The sequence below is a fragment of the Verruconis gallopava genome (assembly GCF_000836295.1).
Source record: "Verruconis gallopava strain CBS 43764 unplaced genomic scaffold supercont1.21, whole genome shotgun sequence".
Classification (NCBI taxonomy): Eukaryota; Fungi; Ascomycota; class Dothideomycetes; order Venturiales; family Sympoventuriaceae; genus Verruconis; species Verruconis gallopava.
Window position 1 is genome coordinate 490,936 of NW_015622157.1, and position 15,691 is coordinate 506,626.

At 52.6% G+C, this 15,691-nt stretch overlaps 4 protein-coding genes across 4 annotated transcripts; 3 read left to right on the forward strand and 1 right to left on the reverse strand.

Moving 5' to 3' along the window:
- Positions 1-421: 421 nt before the first annotated feature.
- Positions 422-2,535, reverse strand: PV09_06328 (uncharacterized protein). The gene has a single exon (XM_016359951.1). The coding sequence runs from the start codon at positions 2,432-2,434 to the stop codon at positions 647-649; it is 1,788 nt and encodes a 595-aa protein (XP_016212399.1). The 5' UTR covers positions 2,435-2,535; the 3' UTR covers positions 422-646.
- A 164-nt stretch (positions 2,536-2,699) lies between these two features.
- On the forward strand, positions 2,700-4,659 carry PV09_06329 (uncharacterized protein). Its single transcript, XM_016359952.1, has 2 exons — positions 2,700-4,207; positions 4,259-4,659. The coding sequence occupies exons 1-2, from the start codon at positions 2,737-2,739 to the stop codon at positions 4,399-4,401; spliced, it is 1,614 nt and encodes a 537-aa protein (XP_016212400.1). The 5' UTR covers positions 2,700-2,736; the 3' UTR covers positions 4,402-4,659.
- A 727-nt stretch (positions 4,660-5,386) lies between these two features.
- On the forward strand, positions 5,387-8,212 carry PV09_06330 (uncharacterized protein). Its single transcript, XM_016359953.1, has one exon. It carries the CDS (start codon positions 6,021-6,023, stop codon positions 8,079-8,081), a length of 2,061 nt encoding a protein of 686 aa, XP_016212401.1. The 5' UTR covers positions 5,387-6,020; the 3' UTR covers positions 8,082-8,212.
- Positions 8,213-8,706: 494 nt separating this feature from the next.
- On the forward strand, positions 8,707-10,943 carry PV09_06331 (carbamoyl-phosphate synthase arginine-specific small chain). The gene is made up of 4 exons (XM_016359954.1): positions 8,707-8,831; positions 9,044-9,056; positions 9,130-9,363; positions 9,428-10,943. The coding sequence occupies exons 3-4, from the start codon at positions 9,196-9,198 to the stop codon at positions 10,679-10,681; spliced, it is 1,422 nt and encodes a 473-aa protein (XP_016212402.1). The 5' UTR covers positions 8,707-8,831; positions 9,044-9,056; positions 9,130-9,195; the 3' UTR covers positions 10,682-10,943.
- The last annotated feature ends 4,748 nt before the right edge of the window (positions 10,944-15,691 follow it).

Sequence of the window (15,691 nt, forward strand, 5' to 3'; positions counted from 1 at the left end):
AGCGCCACAGCGGACAGCCCATCATCGGCCTGCCTGGGTTCCTTCGCCTCGACATGGTTCGACACTTGGTTCTCGTCACCCACTGCGAGGTCTCCCGATTTCAGAGCTGCTTCGCTTACGAGAGCTTCTCATATCTTCGCGCGCTTCGCAAGCTTTCCGTGTCGATGAAGTCATTTGTCGTGAGCGATCGCCCAGACTTTCATACCTGTTTGGAGGCTCTCAATCTCATCCTATGGGTTCCCAGGCATGTTGAGGTCGAGTTTGGCATCGAGAGTCAGCTAAGCCACCACGATCACCCCGCGTGGGTTCCTGCGCATGTTCTTTCGTTTTATTTTCTTCAGTTTGATCATCTACGTGGCGCTGGCTCCGGAAAGTGGACCTTGGATGTATCCGTAGCGTATGAAGAAGGCTTACAAGTTGCAAAAGGTTTCTTTAACATATGATTACTTTTAAGGAATATCTAAGGCTTCATCACGCCGACAATAAGTATGACGCGTCCAGTCAGGCTTTATCGACTAGACATCTACCAAAAAAAAGGATTCGAATGTCGTGCCTCACGCGACAAGGATATGGTAATAGGAGCTGCCCGAACTTCTTATGAGAAAAGGAATAAACCCTCAGGGGGGAAAAATTCCATGTATGTCTATCAATAACAATCCCGCCATCTCTCGTCGTAGCCTTTAATTTGCCCTGCATAAGATCCCACACCAGCTTGAGTCTTTAATTTAATAGCGTTGTCTGGTGAGTGCTCATACATTGCAAAGTTGAGCACGTCGTGCTTCGGGTTCCAGCTCTTAGCTACGTTAATGTTACCCTGCTGATCGCGTACAATACTGCGGCTGAAGATTGGATTTGGATGTTTATCCAGCATGCTAATGAAATCAAGCTCAACAATATGATTCTCAACTCCAGCAAATAAAGTAGCTGAAACGGAGGATGGTGTTGATAATGAATAGACTGGAGACTCCGTTGCCCGAGCGGACGCTCGACTCCACCGTTGCTGTATCTCGTTGCGGGGATTCAAAAAGACATTCCACCCAGTGTCTTGAGAGCCGGATAACGCCGATTCTACCTTCCGTTTACGCCAATTTGATGAGTCAGCATAATGATACATCCGACCTCCTGGTACTCTGATATCAAAAAACTTTAACATCGAGTGCCTTGCACCCCCGGCCACAAAGCGCTCACGCCCTATATTCAGGATAGAGTACATGGCACCATCATCTGTGCTGTCGTAGAAATATGACTCGAAAGGTCTAGGAGATCGTAGATCATGAAGTCTTGCGATGCCATCGTAGCCACCTGAGAGAAAAAGCTCTCCATTGCCGTGCTTCTCGCCTATGCTTGTCGGTAGAGGTTTGATAGAATATATAGACGTTTCCAAGTCGATTTCTTGAACTGCAAGCTTGCGGTATGGCTCTTGAAGCAATCCAGTAGGTCTCACCCTAAAAAGTTGGATGGGCATTTGTGCAGGGCCGGTACCAAGAGCCAGCAAATCGTCTGAGAGGAACTGAGTAGACCAGATTCGAAAGCTTCGCAGGCCTTCTGTTGAGAGATTGAGTTCAGACAAAGGCGAAATAACTTGAGGCCTCTCCGGAACGTTGTATAAAAAGCGTGGAATGTTGTAGAGAGAGACATGAGTATCACCTAAAGAAGCAGCTAGGAACATCTCATCGGACGCCTCGATATCCGCAGACCGTACAGGAAGGCCACCAGTTTCGAAGATAGCGCCGATGGTTTTTGTTGAATCTCGATCAAGTTCCAGATGCGATAAATAAATGTGGCCACTCGCAGTCCCGAAGATGACATGTTCGACGTCTGTTGTGCTTGAGCTCTCCTTTCGATACTGGTGTTTCAGCACCTTCAGACTCGTAATGTCATCCCTACCCTCCAAGGCTTTTGGTGGGCGATACGTAAACCATCTAGTATGGTGATTGAAATGGTCTGAATAAGAATAAGAGCCGCGGCTGTCCGGTTTATGTTTCGGTCCTATGCTTTTCACACGTAAAACAAGTTCGGCGCCCGCACTCCACGCAAGGATCTGACGCCTTGCGTCCCATGACGACCCTGTAGCTTCCTCGTAGCTATCGATGACGGGTTGATATCCCATGGTTTGGCCCCGAGGTCTACGCCACTGGGTTTCAAGTTCACGCTGCGGGAGCTTGACAATGAAATTTGCTGGCTCAACATATCGAGCTAAGAACGCGTGGCGATCAAGGTCACGGGAGTATGTGGTCAAAGAATGGGCGGCCGCCTTCCAGTTCTGTTTGATATTGAAGGACGGGAAACGGGTCTGGACAAAGACCTTCCAACCCTCTTCCTCACAGTAGCGATGCAGAACATGGTTGCACCTGGATAAGTACGCTACGGATTGTGCGGTCGGTAGGTATGTGACAATCTGATTCAGTAGCTCGACCGGAAGATTATGAAGCATTCCTTCCGGGTATAAAAAGCTGCAAATCAGCCCTAGTAACACCTAAGCAATCTTGAGTAAAGGTTAGGAAGGCTTCAAGTCCAAATTATTAGGTGATGGCGTTTGTGACGTCGCCACAGCTACGAATACTGTGAACAAGTGAACTAGGAACTTCGTTGCCTGAGGCTTCGACGGCATCCACGACGGGACGTTATCGCCGAATGCGGCAACCATACGATGGCGTGGGCGGAGTCACAGTCGACGGCCATATTTCACTCTGATTAGGCTTGGTCAGACGGCCGCTACGACATCTCTAGAACAAAATGACAATGGCTTTCTCCACTTTGGCTCTAATCTTGTTCGTGCTGGCAAGTTGTCGGTTCCTGTGGACAACAGTGCTCTACCCTGTCTTCTTCTCCCCTCTCTCTAGGATTCCAGCAGCACATCCACTTGCGAGAGTTACGTCTTTGTGGATCACGTACATACGGTGGTCACGTCGTGAAATCAGAACAATTCACGCGGCACACGGCCGACTTGGGCCGATCATCTTGCTTGGGCCACGCGAAATAAGTGTAAATTGCGTCAAAGGGGGCATACAAACTGTATACTCTGGCGGATTTGAGAAAGGCGATTGGTATGATATTTTTGCTAACTTTGATAATGTACGCAACATGTTCAGCATGCCGGCGTCCAAGGCACATGCAGCGAGGAAACGAATGTTATCGAATATTTATTCAAAGTCCTTCCTTCAGGCCTCTCCAACCCTGAAGGCTGCCACAATCTCCATTCTTCACGATCGCTTCCTTCCACGAATGACAGAGCTCGCTAACCAGGGGGTTCCTTTCGATGTGTACAGCGAGCTCAGCGCAGTTACAATGGATTTCGTTACAGGCTACCAGTTTGGCCTCGTCAGTAGCTCGAATCTTATCCAAAACCTGGAATTCCGCAAGGCTTTTCTCGGTTGGTACACAAGCCGCATAGGATTCAACTTCTGGCCTCAGGAACTTCCAAGGTTGACCGCGTTTCTGGAAAGATTGGGTTTCAAGATGGTGCCAGACCATGTTGCCCCGGCAAATGTGAATATCGAGCAGTGGTGTCTCTCAATGTGTGATGCGGCGATGAAGTACATGCGACAAGTGGGGGCATCGAGTGTTGAGGATGTGCCTTCGGCTGAGCGCATCAACTTCCCGATGGTTTTCTCTCAGATGATCACTGCGATGTCAAAGAACAAGGAATTTGACGGGATGGACGCAGAGCAGCGACGTCTGGAAGTCGCCAGCGAAATGTTGGATCATCTCGCCGCTGGCTTCGACACGTCCGGGATAACGCTCTGCTACGCTGTGCACGAGCTGTCTCAACGACCAGATATTCAAACGGCATTGAGAAAGGAACTTCTTACCCTAGATCCGCGTATATCTCTCGCTCGAAACATAGCCGAAGCAATCGATATACCCTCTGCAAAGAAACTTGACGCACTTCCTTTGCTTGACGCAGTCCTTCAGGAAACACTGCGCCTGCGATCAGCCATACCTGGGCCGGAGCCTCGCATCACGCCTCCAGGTGGGTGCAATCTTGGATCAGAGGGCGAGTATGGGCGGATACCCGGAGGGATTCGCATATCCGCACAGGCACACAGTTTACACCGCAATCCTGAAGTTTTCAGCAAACCAGATTCTTGGATACCATCAAGGTGGCTGGATGCAAGCGAGGAGCAATTGAAAGAGATGAGGCGGTGGTTCTGGGCGTTTGGAAGTGGCGGAAGAATGTGCGTGGGGAGCAACCTAGCCATCTACCGTAAGTAAATCAGGAGAGTTTTTCCGGATGTTATGACCAACTCTTAGACAGAGATGAAGTACATCATTGCTGCCATCTATACAAACTTTACAACAACAATTGTTGATGATGAAGGCATCGAGCAGATGGACATCTACACAGCTCCCCCGGTTGGTGGTAAACTAGTCATTAGGCTCGACCGAATGCAGGACTGAAACTTTCAATCCAGCGTCAGCAACGTGAAAGAAAAGGGTTAAGAAGTGGACAAAATGCTATGGTTTGGAGGCATAATTAGAATCCGTGTGGCCATGCATTTGCCTCTTAGAAGCAGCAGCTTTGCTAAGGGGAGACCCTGCGCCCGGGGGCGGGCAATCTTGAATGAGCCGGGTTCATTGTAGGCTGACTTGGATCATTAAACAAGACTGTAAATCAAAGGGCTCACGGGTCGCACAGTTGCGCAAAGTGAACGGACAGCACTCCTGATCCTCCCAAGACTCTTTCGTCAATGTGACCGAGGCCGTCTCGTCCTTGTTGCGGGTCAAAACATGCACGCCCAATTTCTTGGCCCTCTGCATCATATCGGTGTCATAACCTCGCAGATCGAGACACTCAAGACAAAGTCTGAAGCTCTTTGTTCATGTTCGCCGCGGGAACGCGATGCTCGAACGGATCATAGTTTGCTGTGTACAAGTACGCAGACAATGACGCCTTGGCGTTTCTCAGCGCTAGCGATGTCTCTCCTCCATGGGCAGCCTAAGTTCCGGGGGCTGCCGAGACCCATATGCAATCGCACAAGAATGATACGCCTCAGCAGGAAAACAGGCGATCTGACTGGGCGCGAATCGCTATTTGGCACGGGCGAAGCTGAATGCGAATTTGATCGCACAGTCGTCGCGTGATTTGTGCAGTGGCAGGGTAAGTCCCGGATCCTCGCTGGCAATCTGGCCAAGCAGCCAACCGTGCAGGTACACCTGTACAAGGATAGTTGGACTGTTCAGGTCGAAATTGGGCTACGTGTGTGGAAGACAGTTGTGCCGAATCCGAGCTGAGCGATGGACGAGACGGGTGCATCACAGTCCCGTATTCGCACCACACGCTAGGGCGGGATTGGAGAACATCCGGCGTAGGGCTGATCACTTTTCCATCATCCCGTAAATTACATTGGCTCGGAGTGACCTCAGCGATCGAAAGTCTGGTTCAGGAGCGTGTTCAGCTGGGACTCGAGCTGCTTGGCCGTGATAACTCCCCAGGCTGAACGCCTCGTGCAACCCTATCCTCAGACCCGGCTCCATCTCGAACCTTCGAAGATCCTGAAACATAACTTCCAGTGCTCGCATCTCACACACAACGCAATTGCGGCTCCTTGGCCAGCGGCTCCTCGGCCACTTGCTCCAGTGCAACGATCCTTCGGCGCCGACAGCGGCGGACAAACAAAGACGAGGGGGGACTGTGCCTGCGCGCTACTGCATACGCCCTTGCCCTCGTAGTCCACACCACCAGTCCAAAGGCATTTCGGACGAACGACGAAGCGCGAAAGGACTTGACCGCCCAATTGGCGCGGCGCCTGGAGCCAAAGCCGGTTAAGCAACATATCGACTTCTCAAAAAAACCTATTCGCTCTCTCCATCTCGAATCCGCGGGCTTCCGTCGTCTGCCACATAGCCTGAGTCTGGAATCCAACTCCTCTCGCCTGGCCTAGGTACTGCGCATAGTGTGGAGACCATGATCTCTTTACGTTTGCCGCTACTGCTGCATACCTAGACCGCCCCCGAGCGATTTCGTAGGGAGCAGTTTTATATTTCTGAGACTGAAAGACAAACTAGCGGCTACCGCCATGGACATGTTCTCCATGTTCACGGCGGATGCTGCGGCGAAGCATGGCCACGAATTTTCCAGGACATCGACTGCACCTGCAGCAAGAGTAGGAGGAGGTGGTGGTGCTGTTAGTGCTCATGTTCAGCAGACTCTTGCCCAACGGCGCTTGCCTCTCCCACGCTCACCTCTGTCCGTCCTTCCCAGGGCTAGGTCGCCAAACACGATGCCTCCCCGGCAACGAGCACGGCCGCAGAGCATGAAGGTTACCATGGCGGAATTGAAGGAAGATCCCGAAGAAGAGAAGGCAGACGAGGAGGAACAACTCCGTATGATTGAGGCCAAAATACGATCGTTCACTATACCTGGTGCTTTCCACGACTCACCACCTAGCTCGAGTCCTCTGTCTTCTGAGGATACCACACCGCGACCGGCACCAGCTCACTTGCCTTCGCCGTCACCTTCGCCTTCACCTAGCATACCTGTCGCTACCACGAGGTCAGAGTCGGCCTCGGTCTCCGCGAGCGAAACTACCGACACAAGCCGAGTACGACGCAGTTCCAACAAGCCAAAGGTTTTCTACCGCCTAGGACGCCCCGTCAACGCCGATCGAAAATATTATCTTCGCCCCAAATGCTTGCTCCAAGTTCAAGAACCGGGCCCAAAATTCCACAGACCTGTTTACGACGTCGTTCCCGGCTCCCGTTTCAACCCGCGTACTAAGATCGGACAGAAGCTTCGGAGGTTACGTAGGAATAAAGACGGCACTGGTGCGGACGATCTTGTCGTCGTCAAATCTGAGCACAGCGAGGGAAAGCATGAGAACGAGAACTCTGAAGAGGAAGACGATCACGAGCACGAAACGCTCAACGGCCAGGAAGTGCTGGGCACTATCCAACCTGCAGAAGATGGACCAAGCGCGTACATAACGCTGGGCGAAACAGTCTGGAAAGCTACTTTGGATGGGCGAGGAGCAAGCTATACTCTCGAGAATGCTAGCAATGCGGCCGAACGAGTACGGTGGTACGTGCCCAAGTCGAAAAGAGCAGCGGTCCAGAATGGAGGGGCTCGAGAGTTAAGCTTTGCAACGCTACTACCCGGAAGCAAGAGGCATCCCATTGTTGCAAACATGTCTGAAGGTCATCTCGAGTTTTACGAGGAATTCTGCTCCCCCCTTGCCCCCGAAAAGACAATTCGTACGGACGACGCGCTGCGCAAGTTGATCATCGTTTCCGGCTTGTGGGTGTACTTCTGCGAAGGTTGGTCCAAGCACTACGACTTCAGCTCTGTCGTTGCAACCTCCGCCAAGCCTGTGCCAGCAAGGAGTGTTTCAATGCGATCGACGAATACTGGACTCCGCGGATTGCTCCGATCACCGACGCGATCGCGTTCGAGGTCCCCCGCTCGTTCCATAGGTTGCGACAACCTCTCTGCGAGTTCAGACGCCCGCTCACGGGAAGGTTCCCACGATTCGATGACAACCACCATCTCACCCATAAGCACCATGACGCGACACTGCTTCCCCCCTTCGTCTTCGCAAAATCCATCTCGTGCACCTAGCCCTGAGCCTTCCGCGAGGGGCAGACGGCGATGGTCATGGACGCATCACCTCCGACGAATCAGCCACAATACTCGCACGGCAACGGATCCACCAGAGCAACGGTCACGAGACGACACTGTTGTAACAGCAGGCCTTCTGCATGTTGAGCGCTTGCCCACACCCATCGATACTAAGCAGCATCCTCTCCAACAGGCTTTTGTCCGACCTACACCAAATTCCACAAAAATCAACGTCCACGGAAGCGAAACTCCCGTGCTGAACACCGATCGTTCGGCGGCTGAACCCTTGATCGAAACACGATTCCCTTCTCATCTGGACGGCACAAAGTCATCGGTCGTCACGGAAATTTCAGAGCATCGCTTCGGGCTGGGCAGTCTGGCTCGACCCAAGAATATAGACACGCACAAAGGGACAGAGTCACCGACCAGCAGTGACGAGGACCCAGGCGTTGGATCACCGTGGTGGCAGCAGTACGATCGCATGGTGTTCAAGCAGAATCCTCCTGCCATACCTCAACCCTAGGCTCTCCATTCCGCGCATATCTGTACATAGTCACATGCCACACTGTAAGAAACTCGAATTTAGACACGTTGGTTTTTTTTTGCCGCATGCTGTACTTAGTTATGAAATCTGATGACAGTGGCCGCCATCAATTTGAGTTTATGCAGCAGCGTTGGTTCATATTTCATGAACGCGCTATCCTTGTGAACACGTCCGTTTCAGAGGCCAAGTGTACGGCGTCTGTCAATAGACATCATCAAATGTGCAAAGAACGTGCAAGACATGGCCGTCGCTCGAGCGATCGTCTCCGGATCACGTCAACACGGGCAGCCGGAAACCAAGTCCGGCGGGTGCAAGGCGTGTCGGAACAGCTGGTCGGACGACGAAACGAACCTTCTGAGCTAGCACGCAGCTGGGCGAATACTTTGCAGAGAGGATCGTGTGGGGAATCCGTTCTTCGGACCAGTCAGAGAGGATTTATTTTGGCATTGTAAGTTAGAGCGAAGAGAGCACATGCGTGACCAGAGGGAAAAAAAAAAAAAATCAAGCGCCGACGGCGATGGGCCTAAACCACAAGCGGAATCCCTGTTCCGGCATGCACTTATCTTTCCCCACCGCATCGTCATTTTTCAGACAAATTCTCGTCCTTCCTCGCCGCCCAATCTCTCACCTCCACAGAATCATTCCTCTCCAAGACCGCCTTGCAAAAAGGGTTGTTACAGAACCCACCGCGCCCTTATGCGTGCTGCTCCCAGCGTGTTCACCTCCCAGGTACGTTTCTTCTGTGCTTTTCTTCTGCTTCCACAACTGTTGGGGCGTCAAAGGGAGCCCTCCTTATCAATCACCGCTCCTCACCGCGAGATTGAGCGCGAAGTCGGACTCACGCCGACTTTTCACCCCATCGCTCAAACTGCGCCCTACCATTGTCAACGTGTCCACGAAGATGAATACAGAGCTTTGCTGACCATGGTCTTTTCATGCAGGACTACCTTTCAGGTACGCTCGAACTCTATTGCACTCCGCTCACCGCCCGGGCGTCGTGTCATCGGTATGACTAACGTTACCACAGATCACATTTGGAAGGCTTCAGTAAACTAAAGATCGCCCTTTGAATCACACGGGACGATATATCAAGATGCTTCAGAACGTACTCTTCAGGGCCAATGGCTTGTCCAAGGCCAGCAGGGTTGGCAGCCAGATCCGCTTCATGGCCTCGGTCACGCAGAATGCTACGAGGCAGCCACCTGCCGCGAGGCCACGGGCTACACCCGTCTCGCACGAGCGTGCTACATTCACGATCAAGGTACGTGATCGATCAGATGTCATTCGAACGTGCATTGAGGGCGAAACGCTGATGTGAGTCATAGGATGGCCCGATTCACCATGGCAAGTCCTTCGGAGCCAAGGCCAACGTCTCCGGCGAGGCCGTCTTCACCACTTCGCTGGTCGGCTACCCTGAGTCCATGACGGATCCTTCATACCGTGGCCAAATTTTGGTCTTCACCCAGCCATTGATTGGCAACTACGGAGTGCCCTCGTCAGCGAGGGACGAGCACGGCCTGCTTAGGTACTTTGAGTCGCCCAACATTCAGGCTGCAGGCATTGTGGTGGCAGATGTCGCTGAGAAACACAGCCACTGGACTGCTGTGGAGAGCTTGGGTGAATGGTGTGCGAGGGAGGGTGTTCCTGCCATTAGCGGAGTGGACACGAGGGCTATCGTCACCTATCTGCGAGAGCAAGGTTCTTCGCTTGCTCGCTTGACTATCGGTGAGGAGTACGATGCTGACGAAGACGAGGCCTACGTCGACCCCGAGGCCATTAACCTGGTTAAGCGGGTTTCGACGAAGGCTCCCTTTCACGTGAGCTCCTCGCTTGGTGACTTGCACGTTGCCCTCATCGACTGCGGTGTTAAGGAGAACATCCTCCGCAGCCTGGTCAGTCGTGGTGCGTCAGTGACTTGCTTCCCCTACAACTACCCGATCCACAAGGTCGCGCACCACTTTGACGGCGTCTTCATCTCCAACGGCCCCGGTGACCCGACTCACTGCCAAGAGACAGTCTATCACCTTCGCAAGCTGATGGACTCTTCGCAAGTCCCCATCATGGGTATTTGCATGGGTCACCAACTGCTAGCCCTCGCCGCGGGGGCGAAGACCATCAAGCTCAAGTATGGCAACCGTGCCCATAACATCCCAGCGCTTGACCTCACCACTGGCAAGTGCCACATCACCTCCCAGAATCACGGCTACGCGGTTGACGCCGCAACTCTGCCACCTGACTGGAAGGAGTACTTTGTCAACCTGAACGACTCCAGCAACGAGGGTATGATCCACAAGTCCCGCCCTATCTTCTCTGCACAGTTCCATCCGGAAGCCAAGGGCGGCCCGCTCGATTCCGCATACCTGTTCGACGCGTACATTGACAGCGTGAGCAAGTACAAGCGTGCACAATCGATATTTGCGCCAAACAGGGACAACAAACCCTCGCCGCTGTTGGTCGATCTGCTGAGTAAGGAAAGGGTTGGTGTGCACCCCGGCCTGCCAGACTATCAAGGCCACGCACCTGGGATGCTAGATCCTGCACAGCAGAACGCACCTGCGGCTGCTGCGGCTGCTGCTTGATGGAAACATGATTTGGCAAACACGGAAGACTGCAATGAAGCCTTAGCTGCGTGTGAAGATTTGCCGCTTTTTGATTATTTAGCAGTGTTCATCTTTCGGAGTCGGTAGGAAAAGGACAAAGGTTTAAGCGCAGACCATCAATTTGAACTATTAACAACGCAGTCACTGTGCTTCTGAATCCTTTCGTATACATGAATTGGAATTGGCGTGACAAATGATCTTTCCCTGAAGCGGTGTGATTCTACGCTGAATTGATAGCTCCCTTCGTGCTTCGACGTGTACCCGCGATACGAGCTCTTCTTCACGTAGAGAAACTATTTCCATGAAAGTGTCACGTGCTACTGCCGCTCTTTTGAAGACGATCAATGGACAGCTTGTAGTGATCACAGATCTTCTGTCCAGGGTGGACAAAGACTGCCGTGTGCTCACCCGTGTCCGTTCTCAGGAGAAGCCACAATTCAAACTCGATGTGACTGCCACAACAAGGAGTCATCGCGAGCGCTGATGAAGGGGGGGGAGTAGAGTGAGGGCACGCTGAAAAAGTTGACCGCTGATCTACAGCGCGTTGGTTCTCCTTTCCTCTTTCCCCTTCTTTTCTTTTCCAACGCGGAACTTCTCCCAGGCGGCTCACTTTCGCGGTCCTGGGAAAAAGGCCGCATGGGAAAAAAAAAAAAAATTCCAGGCCAGATCCCACGATCGGCTTTCCATCAAACAAGCGCGAGCAAAAGGAGCTTCATTGCGGCGCGGAGCGAGGTGCCTGGAGAAAGGGGTTCTATGCGACGGCACGTTGTGAAAAGACAGAGGCCCCTTCCGCGGACTGCTCGTACAATGAAAAGAAAGACGAGGGACGGGTGGTGTAGACATCATGTGCCACACGTGCGTGATCTCAAAAAAAAAAAAAAAAAAAAAAAAAAAAAAAAAAAAACGGCCTAGAGGAATAGAAAGAGTGACTTGGAAATCACAAGAGGCTTTGCGGCTTTGAGCGTCGCCCGGGTCCAACATGGCACCAAAGGCTGTACTTGCAGTGAAGACGGCACAGCGAGCCGTGTGAGACTGCGCCGTACGACCGACCGGGAAAGCGCTGCTCGAATTCCACGGGCCAAAACGTTGTTGGGAAAAGAGGCGGGCCTGATGAGCAGCCCCAGCGGGAATGCTGGCGGTGGTGGTTGAAATGGGAGGAGGAGGAGGGTTCAGACGAAGCACGATCAGCCATGCTCATTCGACTGCTAGGCGAGACGAGCAGTGGAGTGCCAAGAGGCAGGCTGTGTCGGGATGTCAAACACAGCCGAAAGACGACCTTTGTGCGCTTGTTTCGAGCCCGGGTCGGTCGATCTGGACGCGTGCAGCAAAGGCGCGCATGCCGAAGGCACAGGAGCGCACGCAGTCCACCAAGGGCAGGGCTGGAGAACGCCCGTCGAAAGGGTGGAGGCGGTAACCCGGCGGACAAGAAAGGGCTGTCGTCGGCGTCGAGAGTCGCGCTAAGCACCAACCAAGACGACAGATCGAAATCTTGTTGGATCCAAGCGCCCCGTGGCTTGGATGCTGGGCATGTCCTCGAACAGCGGGGTGCACGTCGCGCTCAGCAAGCAAATGGCGAGGGAAGTGTCGAGGAGGAGTACGTACTGGCACCGTAAGAGCGTAAGGGCTTAGCAGGAACGTTAGCGGATCGACGCGTGCGCCTCAGCCTCCTTGGGCCCCCTGGCGACACAGACGCCAGCGTCGTCTCCCTCCTCCTCCTCCTCCTCCTCCTCCTCGTCCTCCTCCACTCCCCAAATCAAAGGAGCGCCACAACAGCTCGCCGTTCTCTCCATCGCGGTCGCTGTCGCTGTTTTCATTCTTTTACCTTTCGCTCTGTCCGATTATCCACGGCGACGGGCTGCGCGCATTTTCCGTCTCCTCTTGTCCTTCCCACACCGCGTCCCGTCCTGTGGCCGCCGCCGTTTGCCCGCTCCAACTCGAGCGCCAATTGCAGCTTGCTGCGGCTGAGCCTGGCGCTCTGCACCATATAGCAACTGCCAGCCTGCCGTTCTGAAACGAAGCCCGATCTCCCAAAGAGTCGCGAGCTACGGTGTTTAGCTTCATGTGCGCTGCGTCGTGCTGTCTCGCCATCTGTTGAATAGAGCCGGCCACCTTTCTCTTTTGTCGTCACGGCCGCCGTTCCACCACGACACGCATCTCGAAACCCAACGGCGGATCTTTTTCCAACGACTGTGCGCAGAAGCGCTTGGCCTTCAACGTCGCACCGCCAATATGGTCGTTTGTAATACTTCTCTCGTCACCATCGGTGATGAAATGGGTACGTCTTCTGCACACACACACACACACGCACACGTCCGATTTGTGCATGCTTTGCGCACCGTTCTGATCCACCCGCAGTAAAGGAAGAAGAGCCGCTGTTCGGCAAAATCACCTTCCACCACGTCGGCCTCAGCGTGACCGCCGTGTTCTCCCTCGTTGCTACTGTAATAGCACTCGGCCTCATGTTCATGCACGCAACCCACTACTCGGTCCCGCACCAACAGAAGCACATCATTCGCATCCTCTTCATGATACCCATTTATGCCTGCATATCCTTTGTCTCGTACGTTTACTACAAGCACGCAATTTACTGGGAGGTTCTAAGGGACTGTTACGAGGCGTTCGCCATAGCCAGTTTTTTCACCCTGCTGTGCCACTATCTGGAGAAGGACCTGCACGATCAGAAGGAGTACTTCCGCCGCTTTGGAGCCGCGGGCAGGCCGTTGAGGAACTGGATCTTGCCCGTCTCGTGGCTTCAAAAGTGCACGGGTGGAGCGGAAAAGGGCATTTTTAGAGTGCCGAGAAGTGGTTTGACGTGGTTCAATGTGAGTTTGACCCCATGAGCGTGACACAACGGCGGCTTCGCGGGCTTCGAACACTTCGTCCTGGCTTCCAAATCTCGCTCGCGCGTTCAACGCCTGAGTGCGACCGTCAGATTCGTTGCGCTGCGAACTGGGGTGCTAATGCAACCGATAGGTGATCTACGTCAGCGTCTTCCAATACTGCTTCATCCGCGTCGTCTTCAGCTTCGTTGCCATGATCACGCAGCTCTTCAAGCGTTATTGCGAATCTTCACTCAGCCCGGCCTTTGGCCACGTCTGGGTCATGACATTCGAGGCCTTGTCAGTCACGATAGCCATGTACTGTCTCATTCAATTTTATTTGCAACTCAAGGACGATCTGGCCGAGTACAGGCCGTTCCTGAAGATCTTGTGTATCAAGCTAGTCATCTTCTTTAGCTTTTGGCAGTCTGTACGTATCAGCTTCTCTTCTTCATGGCCGTATCCGGCTCACTTTGCTTTACAGATCTTGATCTCCATGCTTTCTTCCTCCGTGATCCCCGGTGGCGCGATACTTAAGCCTACGAAGAAAGTCGCATACCCCGATATTCAAGTCGGCATCCCGTCCATGCTCCTCGCGATTGAGATGAGTATTTTCGCCGTCCTTCACATATTCGCCTTCTCGTGGAAGCCGTACGACATTACTAAAAATCCAGACCCAGCCATACACTACCAAGGCGGATTCCTGGGTTCGAAAGCGCTGTGGGACGCGTTCAATGTGTGGGACATTGTCAAGGCGGCAGCAAGGGGTTTCAAATGGCTGTTTTATGGATCGCGGTATAGAGAGCAGGACATCTCGTACGAAACCAGTCGGCAGGGCAGCATGCGGCATCCTGGGGGTAAGTTTGGTAGCGTGGACACGGCGTACAGTGGCGCGCCACCCTCGTACGACCTGGTGGAAGAGCAAGAGATGGGCACAATGCGTGCCGGTTCAAGGGGGAGACCTGGTCCGCCCATGAGAACCATGAGCGACGAACATGGCGACAAAGAGGGATTATTGAGCCACGCTCAAGGCAATCCACAGGCCGCACCGCCAGTGGACGTTCCGAGAATAAACGTGAGGGAACCCAGTCCGTACAGCAATCAGTACGGCGCCGCACTAAGCAGAGAGACGAGCACCGGGTACGGAACGCCAAGCAGCGAGTTGAGAGACCCATTCGACCCCAGAGATTCCTTCGACGAGCGAAATAGGATATGAGGGGGGGGGGAAAAACCCTGCTTCTTTATTTGGTTCTTGTATTTTTTTTTTTTTTTGGCATGCAAATGGCGTTTATGAAGCTATGACAGAACGCGCAACGCAGGGTGCGTCATCTTCTCGATCGCGGGCGTTTTCGATGACCTTGGGCACGGGTTTGAATGGCGGCATGTATCTGGCTGTAATAACTACACGCTTCTCTTTTTCGTCCGATTTGAATCGTTCCTTCTTTTCCGTCTTTGGATTCATCGCCTTTGCGCAGGCTCTACCCCCTACGCTCTTCCTTCCATCTTCGAGAAGGGAAAGGGGTAAATGGAATACTCTCTTCTTCTAGATCACCGCACACATATACATTGTCTGCCGCAAGACCGCCTTGATGTTGGCTTTTTGTTTACTTTAACTGCCGAGTTTACTTTCTGTGCGATCTCAGCTACACGTAGAATCTCCAGCTAGGGCTTCTAAAGCATACCATCTACAAAGAGCAGCATGCTTAATGGCAAAGGGTTCATTGCGTCTTCCGCAGAATAACGAGAAGAAGCGAAGCTTGCAACCACCTTATCATAAGGCACTAGAGTTTTTGATTGGAGAGTGACTATCTACGTAAGGCATTCCTTTTTTTTTAAAAAAAAAAAATCTGTTAAGCTTTATAGATTGCCCGCTTGCGTAAGGATAACTTGCGATAATACTTGATGCAATTTATCTTTGCCAGTGCTGTGACGGGTGTGATATTGCCTTGTGGTGTTATCCATATATCATTTTAATATAGTTGCTGGATCGCTTCCACCATATCAAGGTACCTACTTAGAAAAAAATCAGCATTCCTATGTTTAGAGGTTGAGTTTCCCCCGTATTATTTATTCTGTTGGAACCGGGCCCTTTAAATCGTCGAGAGGTGAAAAAAAAAAAAAAAAAAAAAAGATGGTGGAAAAAGGGGTCTCAGTCCAAGCTCGAGGACAT